The sequence below is a fragment of the Curcuma longa genome, chromosome 19, assembly GCF_044706935.1.
Source record: "Curcuma longa cultivar G26 ecotype Majalengka, Jawa Barat chromosome 19, ITB_CL_G26_1.1, whole genome shotgun sequence".
In the NCBI taxonomy this organism is placed as follows: Eukaryota; Viridiplantae; Streptophyta; class Magnoliopsida; order Zingiberales; family Zingiberaceae; genus Curcuma; species Curcuma longa.
In genome coordinates, this window is record NC_133879.1 from 7,565,395 (window position 1) to 7,584,886 (window position 19,492).

The window sequence follows — 19,492 nt, forward strand, 5'->3', positions numbered from 1 at the left end:
ACCAAGCCAGCCTGATCCCTTCGGGCACATCTTTAAGCTTTTTAGATATAGATAAGATCAGGGCTGAGCTACCCGAGTCAGAGATGAGAGTAGCTGTAATGATAGTTTTATGTAATTTTGTATTGCTCCGCTTAAGCTTTCTATTAATGAAATACTTTTTTTATAATTATTATCTCCCGACTCAGCAAGAAATGATAGGATTAGCATACTGACCAAGTCGAGAGAGAAGGAACCTTGAACTAAAAGAGAAAGAACCTGAGTAGATAAAATGGCGATAAAATAGACAACATAAGTCAGAAGTGCTCGGCCATAGGAAGTAGTAGGCCTAGGTGGAGGCCACGAGTCCGCAATCAGGGGGATATAATCTTCGGGATGCCACTGGTCCGAGACCAAGGGATATAGGGAGCTCGATCCTCGATTATGTTTGAGTCGGGAAAGGTTGAACCTTGAAAAGGGTAATTGCAGATGTCACTAGTCTGAGACTAGGGGGATATAATCTTTAGGATGCCACTAGTCCGAGACCAAGAGGATATAAGGAACTCGATCCGGGACTATGTCCGAGTCAGGAGAAGTTGAACACTGAAAAGGACAATTATGGATGCCACTATTCCAAGACCAGGGGATATAATCTTTAGGTCGCCATTGGTCCAAGACTAAGGAGATATAAAGAGCTCGATCTGCAACTATGTCTGAGTCAAGAGAGATTGAACCCTGAAAACGATAATTATTGAAGGGCGCCGCTGGTCTAAGACCAGGGTGATATAGAAAGGGGCTCGGGAATACAAATGGCCTACAAAGAGAGCATATTCATTAGTTGTCCAAAAGAGTACAAAAGAGTATACATGAGAAGGAGAAAGGGGTTGATTAGGGCCACTCGGAGTCGGCGCTCCAAGGGTTGCTAGTTAAACTTGGTACGCCTTCAGATGAATGGCATTCTAAGGCCGAATCAACTCCTTGTCGTCAGGGCCACCTAGGTAATAAGCACCCAAACTAGTTTTTTAGAGGACTCGGTATGGGCCTCTCCAGTGTGGGTCTAATTTGCCGACTTCTCCTACTAGCTTCATTTTCTTCCATACGAGGTCCCCGACTTGAAAGGTTCAAAGGATGACTCGCTTGTTGTAAGTGTAAAAAAACAAGCTTGGCAAATTTCCAATTTTTTTTTTTAATAATGGTTGGCTTCTCGCAAACAAAAGCAGATTACCAACTATTACCCTTAATAAAGCGTGGGATTGCACACGGCCATAATCCTTCAGTAAGCCAAAACACCTGATTTTCACATTACTATTTTTGTTCTCACAATACATCTCAAAATTTTAGTTTTTTTATTAAAATAATGAAATGAGTACGTCTCAATAGGAAACATAAGAGACAAATGATAGCCCGACAAATGATAGCCCCACGGGCGTAGCTGGGATGGTAGAATTGTCACACACAAGAGATGAATGATAGATTCCATCACTTCAAAGTCAGGACAACAAAACTGCGACAGAGACAATGCTGAGTAATTAAAATATGAGGCGTAATAAGCTGTAGGTGAAGGAGTCGAGCAGAACTGTAGCAGGCGGACAATCTGCCTGAGCTGCCGTAGGTGTGGTGATGATACTACAAATTGCATATACGCAGGTAGAGAAGAAACATTGTAACAAGTTTTTTTTTTTTTTTTTTATGTAGTGAGCGGTTGACACATGGCCGGAATTAGGACGATAGCCTGAGCAGCTTTAGAAAATATAGAATCTCCTCATCCATGTTTTGGCAAAGGAGAAATAAGAAGTGGAACAGTATGCAGAATTCAAATTCGATAACCGATGTGGGTGGTTTAAGCATTCTTTCAACACTTCCCATCTTGATGTTGATGTTGCAGCATTTTGTGTGCATCCTTTTGGTGTCACGTAGGCTTCCCTTCCTGACCTGTTTTTCCTTAGTGGAATTGCCTGAAAAAATGCTTCTTTCCAATCTCTTGTTTCCATGAATTTGAGTAGTATCTCAAACACTTGGTTAATTGGAAGTACCTGCAAGAAAAGAAAATTGTACATAGAAATCATGTCTATTTAACTGTTATTGTCGTGATCGACAAAGCTGCAGCTCGGATCGAGATGACATCTTAACAAAAAAAAAAACAATGATAAATAGTATTGGAAAGCAAACACATCCTAAATAATCGATAAAATGCCCAGATAAATGAAAAAGTCAATACCTGGGAGCTCGACATCTTCAAGTAATTCTTGATTGGCAATTTTGCAGAATTAATTCCTTGCTCATTTGCTTTATTCATAGTAATCCCTTTCCAGCGGTTTCGGTCAACTAACCCTCCTATGATATATATTTTCTTTGGATCAATCTCCTCTAGAACAGTTTTTGAATCAGCTGTCAGATAGACAATATTTTCCTTGTGCTCTTGAAAAGCCTCAATATAAGATCTACTCTCCTTCTCAATGATCCATCTGTCATATCCTGGAATCCTTTGCAAGCCGGTGTATATCTCTCCTTGGCATCCTGTCAACCAGAGATGTGCTGGCGATACATACCTCCCATTAACTGCATAACAATACCTAATCTGTAACTTTCATTAGGTAAGGAATTGAAGCTCAACGAACTTAAATAGTCAAGAGAAGAGGAAATGTCAAAGTGTGAGACTTGAAGATATGGGAAGACAATGCAGGTGCAAAGAGAATAAAAGAATCCAAATGGTAATAATTTCTCTAGGGTGTTTCTTTTGAAATTTTAGTAAGCAAATATTGTATCCTTGTAAGAACACTATAAAAACAGTGAGTTACTTTAAATAAGACTGAGCATCAAACCAAGTCACATTTCATCCAACGGTCCAACGAGTTATCCTTTCACAACATGGTTGATCTAGTGTTCATATCAACCTAGTAAACTTTGAGTACAAAATTAAAAGTCTCTTCATCGTCAATAACCGCTCTCTTTTTTATGACCTACATTACAGTAAGTAATGGCACCATAACTTCTCCAGATTTGTGTAATTATAATGATAGCATGCAAAAGAGTATTGGACACAAATCCAGGATATCACCTAAAAGTAGGGCCTCCTAGTAGGGGTGAGCAAAAATTCGATTAAACCGATCAAACTGACCGAATTTTAAAATTCGGTTCGGTTATTTCAAAATTTCGGTTATTTTTTTCTAAAAAAATTGATTAATTCGGTTCGGTTTCATTTTAAAATTCCTTATTCAGTTAAACCGAATTAACCGAATTAATCAAAATAAAAAAATAATTTATAAATACCTAAGTTAGTAAACTTATAAATCCCTAATTAATTGATAAAAATTTTTTAATATTTAAAAAATTCAGTTAATTCGGTCGAAAATCGAATTAATTGATATTTTATCGGTTCGGTTTGTTCGATTTTTATTTAAAAATTCGATCGATTTGGTTAGTTCAAAAAAATTCAGTTCAGTTCGGTTCGATTTTGGTTAATTCGATTCGGTTCGGTTCGATTTTAATCGAATACTCAGCCCTACCTTCTAATGAACCTTAATCAAAGGATAACAGTGAGCTAAACAAAACTTTTATAGCATAGGTGAGAAAATATGAATTTGTAACCATGTATGTCCTTAAAAATTAGGCTGAAAATAGCATACTAGTTTCCATACTAGTTTCCATAAAAGGTTGATAAGGTTTCCTTTTATTAGCCATGATAGTTGGATTTTTCCTTAAAACGTCAGTTTATTCCTCAACTTAGAAAGAGCACAAGTGCTATTATCTCCATCAACGTTCTGTGTCATTGGTCGTTATTTTCAATGAACAAGTGTCTTACTTCACCACATCTTATCTTCAAGAGGAGAATTCCATGTTGGACGATAAGGATCTTATCTTCAAATGGGAGAATTCCATACTGGAAGATAAGGATAAGATTTTTTGCTCGATGTGATCATTACTTCCAATGTCTAGGTTTATTACTCAATGTATGTCAAATCTTGTGTTTGAACCCATGCATGAAAATCTCATCTTTCTCATTAAGAATGTGAGACTTGATAAGGCGTACTTGAGCAAAAAATAGTTGTCTCTAAACTAATGTGAGTCCAAGAATCCAACCTAAATCATAAGAATGAGTTTGATGCCAGGAAAGCAATTTGCATAGAGAATTAGAGAAAAATATTCATACGGAGGTCCCACCAAGATATGAAAATAATTTGGATACTTATAATTATGTAAATTGAAGAAGTCTGATATTGACTTAAGCATCGACATGAGCATGGTTTGGCAAATTTGCAAGAGTTATGATTGTCATTGGGTATAGACAAAGTCAAGGGAATCATACTATTTATTAAACATTTTTCTTAAGGGAGAGTTACAGTGCTCTTTGTGCATGTTGATCACATAATAGTGATGGGAAATGATGATAAAAAAGATAATCTTTAAGTCACTATTGGGCACAGTTTGAAATTAAAGTATTAAGAAGGTTGAAATATTGAAGTAGCTTACTCTAAGCAACATAATTTTATCTCCCTACAAAAACATATTACCGATCTCCTTAAGAAAGCAAGAAGGCATGCAAGCAGCTCACAGAACATTGTAGTATCTAAAAGTCAAGGGAATCACACATTATTTATTAAACATTTTTCTTAAGGGGGAGTTACAACGCTCTTTGTCTATGTTGATAATATAATAGTGATAGAAAATGATGCTAAGAAGAAATAATCTTGTCGTATTTGGTGAAGTTTTAAATTGAAGTATTTAGGAAGATTGTAATACTTTTTTAGATTGAGGAAGCTTACTCTTATTAAAATATTTTTATCTCCCTACAAAAAACATGTTACAGATCTCCTTAAAAAAGGAGGCAAAAAACATGCAAGCAGCTCACAAAATATTATAGTATCGAAAAGGGACACCAAGTAAAGGCAAAGGATATTTTGTTTAAAAGAAACGGAGGTTTGGTACTAGAGGTATATACAAATATTGATTATACTAGGTCAATGGTATATAGGATATCAACCTTCAGATATTGCAACTTTCTTGGTGGTAACCCTGTGACATGGAGGAGCAAGAAAAAACATGTGGTAGGTCTATTGCAGAGACAGAATTCCAAGCAATGATTCAAGGCCAGTGTGAACTACTTTGGTAAAAAATCATCTTAGCAGGCTTAAAGATCAAGTGGGATGACCCAGTGAGACTTTATTATGAAAATAATTAAGTCTCTGATTAATATAGCTCACAATCTAGTACAACATGAGTGAACACAATACATTGAAATTGATAGACACTTCATCAAGGATAATTCAGAGAGTGGGATTATTTATAACTCTTATGTACCTACACATGGATAACTTGCAGATATACTTAAGTAGCTCAGTGTTTGAGAGTATTATATTCAAGTTGGGAATGATAAACATTTACCAGCTTGAAGGGGAGTGTGGAAAATATGATTTTATAACATGTATATCTTTACAAAATAGGCTAAAGTATTTAATAAATCATGGGATCATGATTTCCTAAATTATAGGATATGAAAACATAGCTTTGCTTTGTTTCGAAAAGTGGGATAATTAGGGTTTATATTAGAAAAGTCTGGTATATTATATAGAATAAGTTGTGTTATCAAACTATATTAGGACCTTATGTATTGAATAAGTTTGAAGTTAATACAATTCTGAATTTCTGTTAGTATAAATTATCAACATCTACATATTTGATATTAAGGTGTAGGTATTCCTCTAAACTATTTATAGTAATGCAATTTAGATTTTAAGATAGCTTCTTGCAGTATGGCTAACTAAGGTGCATTTCTTGTTGTATTTAAAACATTCTCTTTGTTTTCTTGGTGACAACTCAAGGCCCACATTAAAAATTCTGCAAAAATAAAAGGATTTATAATGCCAAAATAATTGTACTATTACTACCACTAACTTATATGTTAGCATAATTTTCATATAGTGGTGTATTCTAGACTGTGCTGGACATGATGAAAAATCTAACTCGGCACGACCCATGTGCTAGATCAAACTTGCGATGGATAAAAATGAAGGGTAATTCTAACGGCTAAACCCTAAGAAAACTCTAAAATATTGCTATTTTGAATAAAGAGGACTAGTTTAAGTATTCTAGTCAATTTTATACTAAAATTACCAAATTGACCCTAAAAATACAAAAGAGTTTCTTAGATTTCCTTACACACCCAACATCACCTCTTATCTTTCATCTAATCCAATTAGCTCACATTCTCTCAGTCTCAGTCTCCCAAATTTGATTATGTCATCCCTCATTCGCTCATGTTTGCTTTAATTTTTTTTAATAATTTCTCTGTTATTGTTATTTAATTATTTGCTTTATAATATCATCTGTTTTTAATCTTCAAACAAAATTCCTCTTTGTAGTGTGACATTGAAAACATACCACCACCCTAATAAAGAATCTCTTGACATTACGAAAAAATTTAATTTAAAATTTTTATTAATACATCAAGTTATTAAAAAAATATTTTTATCATATAAATAATTATCAATACTTTTGAGAGGGGTGGGGCCTATTTCTTTAGCATTTTCTTTTTATAATGGATGAGGCTCTCCAAATTAATCAAAGTGTGTGATAACCTAGAGAATTGCCTCAGTGATCAGCAAGATTCACAACAGGGTAAATGATGAATGTGATCTTGCTAATGTCGTTGTCTGCATCTTTCAATAAGGACCAAGCTAAATAAGCTCACATTCAGCACAATGCAAACAAAACTCATAGTGAGATCTAAATCTAATACCAACTTATGCAACATAGAAGCAAACAAATACAACTTGATGCAGCATCAAAATCAAACAATCTCACACAATGTATAAATCTCATAGGAAATGGGATTGAAGTCCTTTTCAAAAACTCCCCCTCAAACAAAATTGAAAATACAATAACAACCAAACATTATCTCGCTAGATGGGGTTGACTATATAGATCCTTCTACGCTATTGAATTCTATTTCCTACTATATCATCATTTATATTTAAATAAATTTTATCTTATTTTATTGTTGCTAACCAAATGTTCTTTTGGTCTTTCTCTTCCTCGTTTGATATGTACATTTGTTATAATTTCACATCGCCTAACTAGAGCATCTATCGGTCATCTACATACAATTACAAAAAAAATTAAGTCTTAATTGACAATATTAGTTTAATTAACCTAACCAAGAATCCTATGCATCACTCTAAGACGAAACATATGTAAGTTAAACACCACTTTGTGAGAAATCATATAGCAAATGGAAACCTTAAACTCAAATATGTTGAATTCAAATCTAACATAGCTAACATCTTTACTAAACCTTTAATAAAAGTTGAGTTTAGTACACTTAGAAGAAGACTTGAATCGTGCATAGTTGATTAGATCATTATTGTGGACTTGCAGTGACTTTGAACTTGTAGTGAATTATTTGACTTGTTATTTAACTCAATTTGACTTATGTGACTTTTTTTTATTTCAGCTTATTTATATCTATTACATGTTTTACTGATTGATGTTCAAATCTTAGTCAATTACTTATCTTCTTGCTTGATCACTTAACCACTTAGTCTTAAATATTAAATTTGTGTTTAACTTGGTAGTTGTCTTTATACTGAACTGTTGACAATTTTGACTTAACAGGTAAAGTTTCAAAGTCATTTTCTTACTAAGTTTAACTTTTTGCCTATTTTTTTCAAAGCTAATTTTTTTAAGCTATAATTTCAACAAGTAAATTAAAAATTATCATTTTTCTCTACTCTTTATTCCCTATTTTTAATGTATGAAAAAAGGGAAGAGAAATGTTGAGATTACAATCAAAGTCTCACATTGAAAATACATGAAAAAAATTATGGGATTATAATATGGAAGATATCTCCATTGGTATGAGGCCTTTTAGGTAGAGCCCACAAAGAAAACCATAAAGACTTAGGCCCAAAGTGGATAATATCATACCATTGTATAGATATGTAAACCCCATTGGGTCTAACAATTGGTATCAGAGTCATGATCTATGTGGAATCATGTGGGGAACCTCAAGAAAAAAATGAATGAGGTAAGAGAGGCCCGAACCATGAGAATAATGATAAGGGGACTCCTAGTAAAATCCATGAGAAGCTCTCGTGGCAAGTAAGTCATAGTAGGTCAGTTGAACCGGATACTAGGCAATCTTGACGGATCAAGAGGGTCGGATATCAAGGCAAGGAGGACTTGATGGTCAAGAGATCGGACAACAAGCTGGCCTCGATTGGAGTACGATGGTCCTTCATTTGAGGGAAGGATTGTTGGGATGACAATCAAAGTCTCACATTAAAAATACATGAAAAAGAACATGGGGTTATAAAAATGAGATCTTTTGGATAGAGCTCAAAAATAAAATCATGAGGGCTTAGGTCCAAAGTGAACAATATCATACCATTGTGGAAATATATGGATTCCATCAGGTCTAACAAGAAAAAAAAATTTAAAGTTTTAAAATTTTTTCCAAGTATAAAATTTTTCCCAATATTTATTTTTACTATTGAGGGGGAATTTTATATCAAGGGGAGTTTTAAAAACTTCATTTAAGTGTATTAATGTATGATTTTTTCTGTCACATAATGTATATATTTTTTCTTTATCACATATATAATGCATACCTTTATTTTTAATATTGCAGATTTAGTTAACCTTAAACTGTATTTCCATACGATTAAAAAAGGAGAAGATTGTTGATGCTGAGAGCACTACATTGAACCTAAGTGTTGATGTATGATTAAATTTAAAATTAGCCTATTTGGTGATCTAACAAAATTATGTTAAATGTGCATATGCAGATTACTTAACAAGAGATGAAGTCATGTTAGGAACCAGACATTGGCTAAATCCTAATGAAACTAGACAACTGAAGTCTTGGTTGAAACTGGACAAAGGCAAAGAGCCCTAGTGGAACTAAACAATTAAAGTCCTGATTGGGAACCATGTAGTGGAAATCCTAATGGGGCTAGGCAGTGGAAGACCTGGTTAGGAATCAAACAAGAAAATCCTAATTGGGAACTAGGTAAATCAAGTCTAAAGGAAGTCAACTGGGAGCTGAGGTCATGGCACCCAAGTCCAAGTAAGTCAGCTAGGAGTTGAGTCTTGTGGCAACTAAGTTAACTAGGAGGTAAACATCTAAGGTACATACGAGTAACATTTACATGTTCATCATACTCATTATGTACAATAATTGTAAGTCTGAGTGACTAGCCGAGGATAAACCTCGACTAACGGAGTCAGAAGGTTCCAGGTGACTGAAGTGAGAAGTGGGGCGACCGCAACATCTAACTCAGAAGTAAGATGGCCTAGAAGTCTGCCTTAGTAAAATCAACCTCTATTTATAATAAATAGCAAACCTTGTTAACCTAATAAATATTTTCTTGTGCAAAATGGATATCTTTGTGTTAACCATTTGAAGAATATAGAATCCATGTCAAAATGATCTGTGTTTACTATTCTTCTAATCCTATAATAGTGTTGAATCATTCTTACTATTACACCTTATTTGCAACACTTGCAAACTTAGTGGTCTTGAATTTCTTATCCATGAACTTAAAGCAAGCCAAATGAAAGTGTTCTATAATTTAGTTGTCTTTAAGTCCTCATCTATAGGGGTGTGAGATGTGTTTGAGAATTAGATGGATAACTGAGTGATGTTTCTCAAATTGAATGTTTGCAATCAGGTTTACAGTCAGAATGTACCCAATTTCATTCGTTGTAAGTCGAAACAGATAAAATTTATCATTTTGTCCGTCGTCCAACACCAGCACCACTGTCATCGCGGAGGGGACCTCCGCAGGTCTCATCCCGACGCAGATGCGGAGGCCGCCGTGACCTCCTCAAGTGGTGGCGAGGTCGGGTCACGACGGAGATGCGCATGGGCACACGAGGTGCAGGCAAGAGCAGTGCATGCAGAAAACTTAGGAAATTAATAATAAAACTTTTAGTAATAATTTCAATCAAATTTTAGCTATAAATAGATAAGCTAAACAGGCTTAATCAAACTCTAATAAAACTACCTCATTAACTATATATATATATATATAGGGTAATGATACCCTGCACACCACCCGATGCATGCTGGCATGCGCAACTTAGTGTTGTTCCAAGCACCCGAATCACTTCCGAGCACCCTGTTCACTCAGTCGTGCATGTAGGCATACACAGAAGGGCGCATCGCAAAACTTTTTCCTATATATGTATAGATATATTTATTTATTTATTTTAATTCTGCAAATATATAATAAAATTTTTATTTATATATTTATTTATGAATCTCATATTTTGTTTCTTTTTTAAAAAAAATATTTTAATTTTAATTTTTTTAATATTTAAATTAAAAAAAAATTATATTTTATATTTATAAAATATCAAGACATATCAGCATGGTATAATACGATACCAAAACTGTATCGTTCCAGTCATAAATCGAAACTCCAATATGAATCGAGATTTTAAACCATGGATATATCACTCTATACAAGCGTTTGTGATGAACATCATGAAATTGTGGGCTTTGCACACAATTCACTATATCATATAAATATTCCTTCAACACAATATAGGTTATGAAAGGATCTCAAATGATTCACTAGAGTGCAAAACATAAGATATTTCAAAAAAACATAAGCTCCAAGTTTAAGGGTGCACTCAAGGAATGATCTTTCTCCCCTCAAGCCGTCAAATGATGGAATTCCTATTGGCAACATGATTCATAAACACGTTACAAACTTATATTTTAACAGGATCATTTGCATTCGTGTTATCTAACTTTTTATGAGTGCAAATTGAGAACTGATTTCATCAACTTATGCTTGTGTAAAACTACAACTTTATTAAAGCTTTTTCTAACATCAGCCACCGAAAAGAATGTACTAGTAATAAAACTGTCAAGAGTGGAAGCGTGAAAGACAACTAAATGATGCATTAATTCAAATTAAATCCAAAATGGAAGACGAGAACGCTATTGGCACCTGCTGTACGAGGCTGCGGATCTCATTGGGCTTCATGTGAACAGCGAGCTCTAGGTCGAGCACCACCTTGGGCCCGAACTCTGCCGCTCGCCGCAGCCGCTCGTCCCGCAACTCGCGTTCCTCCGCCTGCTGCTCTATCCGCTCTCTCCGAGCCTCCCGCCGCTCCGCGATCAGCCTTTCTCGCTCCTCCTCAGGGACAGACGCCAGTTTCTCCTCCCACTCCCGGCGTCTCCGCTCTACGTCCCGCCGCCGCCGATCTTTCTCTTCGTTTTTTCGATCCGCCCTCCGCTCCTCTAGCCGCTCCTGCTTCGCCATCTTCTTTCGGGCCCTCTTGGAAAGTACAGGGGCAGAGTCTGAATCCGGCACAACAGTTGCAGGCGCCATCTGCTCTCCGGCACCGACTTCGCTCATGTCGGAAGAGGTGCTTAGGGTTTTGAATGAACGGCAGGTTGTCGTCGTTGGTAATGCGGTACCGGCACGAATCGTCGGACAGGAACTGGATCCCTCCACACGAAGATTTAGACAAAAAAAAAACAGAAAATGAAATTGGAATCGGTAAAAGAAAAAGAATTGCACCTTCTTTATAAAAAAAAATTCCAGCTGATCAAGCCTATGCTGTCTGAAAACTTGGAGACGGAAAACGGGAAACACGGAACGGCAACGGAAAACGGCAATAGTTGAAGTTTCTAATTTTTTGAAACGTCGAAGACCTACAGTGTAAAAGACAACCCCCCTAAAGTTAAATAGCCTTAACTTTAATTTAGGAGGAATTAATTAAATAAATCTAATATGGATGGAGTTTGATCAATCAAATTCTAATTCATTTAAGATTAGTAGATTTAATGGATTTAATTGATTAGTGGATGACTTAATAGCTTAATGGTTTAAATCTAAACCCATTAACAAATCAATAAAAACCCTAAATATTCGTTGCCTCCCCTGTTTCGCCCTTCATCTTCTCCTCTTCCTCATCTTCTGCCGCCGCCGATCTTCTCCTCTTCCTCATCTTCTGTCGTCGCCGCCCACTTGCCGACGTTGTCCTGTCTTCTCTTCTGCGCCGAAGCCATGAGCCCTTCCTTTGCCGGCATCTTCCTCCTCCTCTCCTTCCGATGCCGGCCTTTTTCTCTCTAGTTGCCGCCGCCGTCACAGAGTCTTTGGAGCAGAGCCGCCATCGACTTCTCCTTGCCCGACGTCGTCTGAAGACTCCAACCGAAGCCGCCCTCTGCCGCCCCGAGTCGCCGACGCACGGAGGAAAAGGCCAGCCACAGCCTCCCTCCTCTCAACGCCACCGCCTTGCTCCTGCCCTGCCACCGCCGAAGCCAACAATCGCACCCTGTGCCGCCGCCTCGCCTTTGTCCGCCGTCGCCGCTTTCCCCTTCCTCGCGCCGCCGTTCGCCGGAGAAGCAAGAGGGCTAAGCCCTAACCATTCACTCCTCTTCTCCTCTTCGTTTAGAGCTGTCACGGGGTGGCTCCGCACCTCCGCGGCGCCGTCCGGGGCAGTTTCCGGTAAGTTTCCATCTGTGGAAACGTTTCCAAGCATTTCGGAAACGGGGATGGCATTCAAAATGACGTTTCCCGACAGCACAGGGTCAAGCCAATACAAATTTAGAATTTGGATTTTTTTTAAAAAGCTTGTCCATATTATTTGGAATTTACATTTTGTAGATCTCTGTGTGATAATGCGAGGCACATTCAAAATAAGCCTTTTCCTTAGAGATGACGAAACTCTCTCAATGACTTAGATGAACCTGTATTCATTGTACTTAACGCTATTCGAGGCTTCTTTTATAAGATGTTCAAGGAGCTTGGATCAATCTTAGGCACCCCCATCGAAGTTTATTCGATCTGGTCTCAACGTTGACTTATCTATTTTTGGGCGACTAGATTTTGACGGAAGTTTTATCCCGGCTGAATTTTATCCTTGCCTAGCTGCCTAGAAACTAGCATGTACCGACCACTTAGCGTGTGCCAACTCAGCTTGCTCACTAGAAACTTTCTTTCTAGGTGCTTTTAGCACATCCGGGTGACTGGACCACTCTAGGTGCCTCAAATTCCATCTGGGCACCCGAAATCAGTGATTCTCGACAACTTCAAATATGAATTTCTGCATCATAAAGTTAACACAAGCACAATATAATGAATATGAATGACAGCTTTCCAGCTATCTAGTCTTAACTTTCGATCTCCCGTGAAATCTTAAATTAGACCGATGCCTACTGCTCTCTTTTCGAGAGCGCATCCTCACTACTCTATTCGGAAGAGTTTATCTAATGTCAAACCTTGGTCCACCTAATCTGTTTAGACTTTTGCTCAGCTAATCTTAACCTTCGGAACTTTTGCTAGACCTCCGATCTTGATCCCGTTTAGATTTCCATCTGGTGTCGTCGACCCTACGGCTTCTTGTCTGATGTCCTCAACCCCCAAGGGTTTCTTCTCAATCTCCTCGATCTATCAAGTCTTCCTACCTAGTCCATTCGATCAGGATTTCTTTGCCTAATCCCACGGACCAGGGGTTCCTTGCTTAGTATCAACTAGGACTTCCTGCAAACTTAATAAGCACATCAGATCACAAGTAACCTTAACTTTGACCTTTTACTAATATTAAAACTTAAGTTCAATCGCATGGTAGTGCTTCCACCACCAACTTTTTGATTATTGATAACTTGGTTAAAGTTAAGTAAAACATATAACATAAAAAATGAGCAACAATTTAAGTGCAAAAATTGTTAAGTGCAAAAAAAAAAAAAAGAAATATTAGTGAGGCATTTTGTTTTTCTTTCCTCCCTTTAAATTAAGGCACTCTATTTTTCTTACCTCCTCTCAATTAATGCATAGGTTCTTTATGGGAAATATATGTTGCTTAGAGGGCGTTTGGTTTGGTCATTTTTTATTTTCATTTTCTTATTTTTTAAAAGTTGTTGTTTGCTTTATGTTTTCCAATCTCATTCTCTAGAAAATGGGAAGTCATTTCTAAAAAATAAAAAAATGATAAAATATCATTTTCTGTGAAAAATAAAAGTTGCGACTGAAAATAGAAAACGCAAAAATGCGGCTACTGTAACACCATAATATTTTCACTTCTTCTTCTTCAATACAAAAAAAAACTAGGTCAAGCCACCGATGGAGCAATCGGCCATGTTCATGCCGACACAGACGATATGCATAGTTCTATGCTGCATTTGTGGGGGTGGCAATACCGCCCAACTTGTTGGGTTGCAAGGGTGCAAACATAGTCCCACATCTAAAGCACATGGAAAAGATCATGTGTTTAAAAGGATGGAAGATATCTCCATTGGGATGAGGCCTTTTGGGGAGAGCCCAAGAACAAAGCCATGAGGGCTTAGGCCCAAAGTGGACAATATCATACCATTGTGGAGATGTGAACATCCTTTTGGACCCAACAAGTGGTATCAGAGCGAGACCGCTCTTCACCGGACTAACCGCCGGATGAGTCATGATCCAGATCTAACCATGTGGTTTGAACCTTAAACAAAAGATGTGGGTGCTCCCGTGTCTGAATCAAGAGGACCAGACATCAGGTGAGAAGTCCTAGTAGGTCGGGTGGACCGAGGGGCAAAAAGTCCTAGTTGCGGCTAGGTAGAAGTCCTAGTAGGTCAGGTGGACCGAAGGGCAAAAAAGTCCTGGTGGGTCGAGGATTCAGACCGGGGGGCCTGTGGTCCTTTGTTTGAGGGGGGATTGTTGGGTTGCAATGGTGCAAACATAGTCCTACATCTAAAGCACATGGAAAAGATTATGGGTTTAAAAGGATGGAAGATATCTCCATTGGGATGAGACCTTTTGGGGAGAGCCCAAGAACAAAGCCATGAGGGCTTAGGCCCAAAGTGGACAATATCATACCATTGTGGAGATGTGAACATCCTTTTGGACCCAACACAACTCGGCCAACATGTGTGTTCGCTGCCTGCGCTCCCGGGTGGACATCACCGAGGGCCTCATCCGCCACGCCGCCATCGTAGAAGTGCTTCTCGAATAGTTGCATCTCCGCCTTGGGCCTCACCAGCCCGATCTCCACCATGGCATCGATCTTTGTGATCGACGTTATCTCCACCTTCTTCGACCTCCCCCATCCGAAATCCAAATTATACACTTTGAACATCGATGATCTGGCGATGGTTAAGAAATCTAGCTCGCATAGTGTCTTGAAGCCTCCCGACCACTCTTTGACATCCTTTAAAGGACTCTTTAAATGCCTCGATCACTTTCCTGATCAATCTCGCGGCCTCCACCACCCCGTTTCCCTTTGTGAGATCGCAGGCCTTCGCCTTTGCATTGGCAAATGCGATGTAGTTCCCGAAGAATGCCGTCGGGATTGGTGGCTTCAGCAATGGTCTACAGTCGCCCGCAAATGCCATGAGGATGCACTTGTTACTTATCTCCGGCAGCTGTGCTTTGAAGTGGCAAATCCACACGTAGGCGAAGGCCACGATGACGGTTGAGCAGCAAAAAGAAACATTGCCGCTTTGCGTCACCAACTCCTTCAATTTCTGGATGTGATATTTGTCGATGGTGAAGGATTGAAGGACGGTGTCCTTCGATGCTTTCAGGGGCATCATCGACTGGCTCGATTGCCTCTTCACAATCCACTTGTAGAAGACTGAGTAGAGATCGTCGGGATCGGTAATCACACTTCTGTTGATTATCAGAGGCACCATGACTCCAGCCCCTGCACAGGTGTAAGCCCACGTGGACAAAAATCGAGTCGAGCTCGAACCGTCGCAAGCGTCGTGGTGCACACTGATGCCAACCGCGATGCCTTGCTCCGGAAAGAGCGTCGCCTGCAAAGCCAGAAGCCGGATGTCATTGCCGTTGGTGTTGGATTCGGAGAGCTCAGGAAGCAGGGGAAGCATGTCCTTGACGAATCGGGGATGGTCACTGGAGAGGTCGTCAAAGTCGCCGCTGTACTCTGCAACAATGAAGTGAATCAAGTCGCCGTTAACGTAGTAAATTTCGTAGCCGTCGGGTGGGCATCGGAGCAGCGTATCTTTCCGATGAGGGGGTAGAAGTGGCGGAGAGTGACAAAGAGGGAGGATATGAGGTGGGGACGATGGAGTCGATGAAGTTGGAGGCTGAGAGGACGCATTTTCCATATTAACAACCCAAACGCATTTTTCAATTTGCTTTTTTAGAAAATAAAAAATAGTATAGTATACCAAACGTATTTTTTGTTTTCTAAAAACTAGATCAGAAAAATAGAAAAAAAATTCCAAATCAAACGCTCCCTTAACTTTTCTTATTTCTCCCTCTTTGTCCATTATCAAAAAAAACCTTTAGCAACTATTTTCTAGAGTTTTTTAAAGAGTAGTGAAATCAAAAAATACTATAAATTTTGATTGATCTATTTTAGTACTTATGTTTGAAAATTCAACAACATTTAATGTTAAAAAAACTTAGCTTTTTGAAAACAAATTCTTTTTGCTTGAAAAAAATATTTGTTCATAAAAAGCACTTGACTCTTGAAAAACACTTTGCTTTTTTAAAAAAGACTGCTTTCATCATTCCCCTTTGACATATATCAAAGATGGAAGATCCTTTTTATCAACAATAATTTGTAAAAGTACATTTTTAAAGGATTTTAAATTTGAAAGTATGCTTTCTTAAAATGATTTCAAAATATTTTCATACTTAGAAAATATTATCAAGAAATATTTAAATTTAGAAAATAAATTTTCAAAGTTATCTCAAAAATAAATTTTCTAATAATATTTTAAAGTTTGAGATATAAATTTTTTTAAATATTTTTAGGTCTTTAAAAATACTCTTTTAATTTGAAAAACATAATTAATAATTAGCATAAAAATAATTCTTGATAAAAAGTTTAGGTTGAAAACACTTTTAACCTCTTTTTAGGAAAATATTTCAGTTATAAATAATTTTAAAACTACTTTAAGTTAAAAACAATCTTAAAAATAAGTTGTTGTAAATGAGTTCAAAAGGAAATGCATTGAATTTTAAGGATTTTGAAACTAGAGGCACTTTCAAAAGCCCTAAGTAACAATTTTCAATTTCAATCGAGTCCTAGAGTCAAAGTTCTAGAACCAAAGTTCTAAAGTTCAAATATACATCTTGGTGAAGTCGAGATAATAACCTTCTTTGTCGTGGTTAACTGTAGCTTCTTGATTTATCTCCTCATAGATGGTCGTGAGACTGACCGTGTGGGGCCACTAGAGTGACGGATTTCATCTTTTGCAGAAGAAAAGTAGAGTTCAAAAATACATGATGGTTATTATCCACTTTAAGTTAAGTTGTATTATATTTATAATTTTGCATTCAAATGATTGAGTTGATTGATTCTTAAATTACGTTTGAAATAAAATTTTATTAGAATTATAAGAATTAGTTAGAGTTTTCATTATGTCTAGATTTATTAAATAAATTGAAATTATTTATTAAAGTAAGATTAAATTATTAGTTAAGTTAAAATTAAGATTATTAATTAAGTTTAACTTAAATTAAGTGAAAGTTGAATTAAATTAAGTTAAAATCATTAAGTTAGAATATGAAGTATTGTTTTAATTATTTATGTTAGATTTATTTAAGCACAGGATTATTAATTGAGATTTAAGTTAGTTTAATTAGGTTTTACTTATTTAAGATTCTAATTTAAATTTAAATTTAAATTTAAGATTATTTAATTTATTTAATTTTAAATTAATTGATTTGTTAAATTTATTTAGATTAATTTATTTATTTAGGGTTAATTAAATTAATTGAGTTACATAGATTAATTTTGAGTTTTTAGTTAAATTGATTAATTAAATGAATTATATTAATTGATTTCAAATTAAATCCTAAATACATATGAGCCATTTCTAGATTTCAATCAGTTAATCCTATGAGTTATGTGAAATGGTTGTCAATTTTATCTTGATTTAATTTAATTTGAGTTCTACGATGTGTTTGACCTTGATTTACATTTAAATTTGACTATTAATTAGTTAAGTATATATTTTCAAGTTTTAGCTTTGAGACATTGGCGAGATATAGAGGTCTTATTGGATATTAGACAATAATCACTTTCTAAGACAAAGCTAATTCATGAAATTATATACTTAGTCAATCCATTGAAAATTTTTGGTCTAACTAATCCGCAGCGCACATCGCACGCTGCGCAGTTGCAAGCTGTTAAAAGTCATTAGGCATCCACAGCGTGCATTGCGCGCTGCGGAAGCTCTCATCCGCGGCGCGCATTGCGCGCTGCGATTGATCGCATCCGCAGCGCACAATGCGCGCTGCGGATGTAATCAATCGCAGCGCGCAATGTGCGCCGCGGATGAGAGCTTCCGCAGCGCGCAATGCGCGCCGCGGATGAGAGCTTCCGCAGCGCGCAGCGCGCTATGCACGCTGCAATTAATCACAGGTCAATCAATCACAGGTCAAACCATTTAAATCATATAATTGCATTTCAAACCATTCAAATCATAATTATAAACTCACAACTCAAATAATTAATAACAACATAAATACCACACACAACAACAACAACCACACACAAATAACACAATAATAATATCATTTCAAACTAGTATATATATCCAACAAATAACCGACTTTACTTAGTAACAATAGATCATAATAATAAAAAACACTTCAGTATCATATTTTTTCTGAAAAAGTTAAAATCTAAATCTAAATCAGTTACACAATTATATATTTAGATAACCAAGCAATCGTGCTTCCTATTGCATCCTCAAAAAAAGTATTACTTCATTTGGTCGAAGTATGTCCACCTTCTCAACAAAAACTCTATCAATCCAAACTTTCCAGCAAGGTCCACCAAGTGGAACGTCATGTACTCTTGCATTTGAATCTGTAGATGTAATTCGGCCTTCTGCCACAACTCCATCAACACACCAATGAATTAATTTGCATTTGTTGTTCTCACTGATATCCCCACGACTCGCATTCTTCACTTTTGTCTGCAAAAAAAAAAAAAGAAACAGAGTATCATTAGCATAAAATTTGCAAAAAAAAAAATCATGCAAGATCACATAATTTGTTGTTCACAAAAAAAGAATGAAGTTAAGATAATAATGTTGCAGATAAAGGATGAGATGAAGGGGCAGCTTATAGATCTTAGTTGAGGGAAACCACTTCCAAAGCATGGAATCAACTAAGATAGTGGAGGCAAGAATCTCTGTGTCTACTATTTTCCCCTTCCATTTCCATTTGAATCTATCTTGTACTGTTCTTACCAGAAATATGGAAGGATATATTGTTGGTGTGCATTAATAAATTAAGGTCATTATAAATCTACTTATTAATAGAAAATTGTTGGTGGAACAATAAAAATATATTTGCAAATTGCAAGTGAAAAAAATATATCGGCACATACCTGTGTCTGCTTTTGTATCAACCGATCAGTCAGCTGATCAAGCCTCTTCTTAAGTTCAATCTCAACGTCACTCGGATGCATGACATCTCCTTGCATCATATCCAGATTCCCTTCCAACATCTTTGCCTTCATACAATTCAAAAAACATGTGTGTGTATAAAGGGAGAAAATTTTCCAAACAGAAAATGTGAGATTGAGAACTATA

General features: G+C 36.7%; 1 protein-coding gene and 1 pseudogene across 1 annotated transcript; both read right to left on the bottom strand.

Moving 5' to 3' along the window:
• Window positions 1-1,718: 1,718 nt before the first annotated feature.
• Window positions 1,719-11,345, bottom strand: LOC141812487 (uncharacterized). Its single transcript, XM_074700477.1, has 3 exons — window positions 10,935-11,345; window positions 2,195-2,554; window positions 1,719-2,009 (listed from the first exon to the last, which is right to left on the bottom strand). The coding sequence occupies exons 1-3, from the start codon at window positions 11,343-11,345 to the stop codon at window positions 1,719-1,721; spliced, it is 1,062 nt and encodes a 353-aa protein (XP_074556578.1).
• Window positions 11,346-13,005: 1,660 nt separating this feature from the next.
• Window positions 13,006-16,043, bottom strand: LOC141812489 (phenolic glucoside malonyltransferase 1-like; annotated as a pseudogene).
• Window positions 16,044-19,492: the final 3,449 nt, after the last annotated feature.

Bases quoted from the DNA above. Each gene is read 5' to 3' on its own strand.
- LOC141812487 (XM_074700477.1), bottom strand. From the start codon at position 11,345: ATGAGCGAAGTCGGTGCCGGAGAGCAGATGGCGCCTGCAACTGTTGTG. The intron at 2,555-10,934 runs GTGCCAATAGCG...TGAAAGTTACAG, and splicing joins TCCGCAGCCTCGTACAGCAG to ATTAGGTATTGTTATGCAGT. The intron at 2,010-2,194 runs GTATTGACTTTT...CTTTTCTTGCAG, and splicing joins TGAAGATGTCGAGCTCCCAG to GTACTTCCAATTAACCAAGT.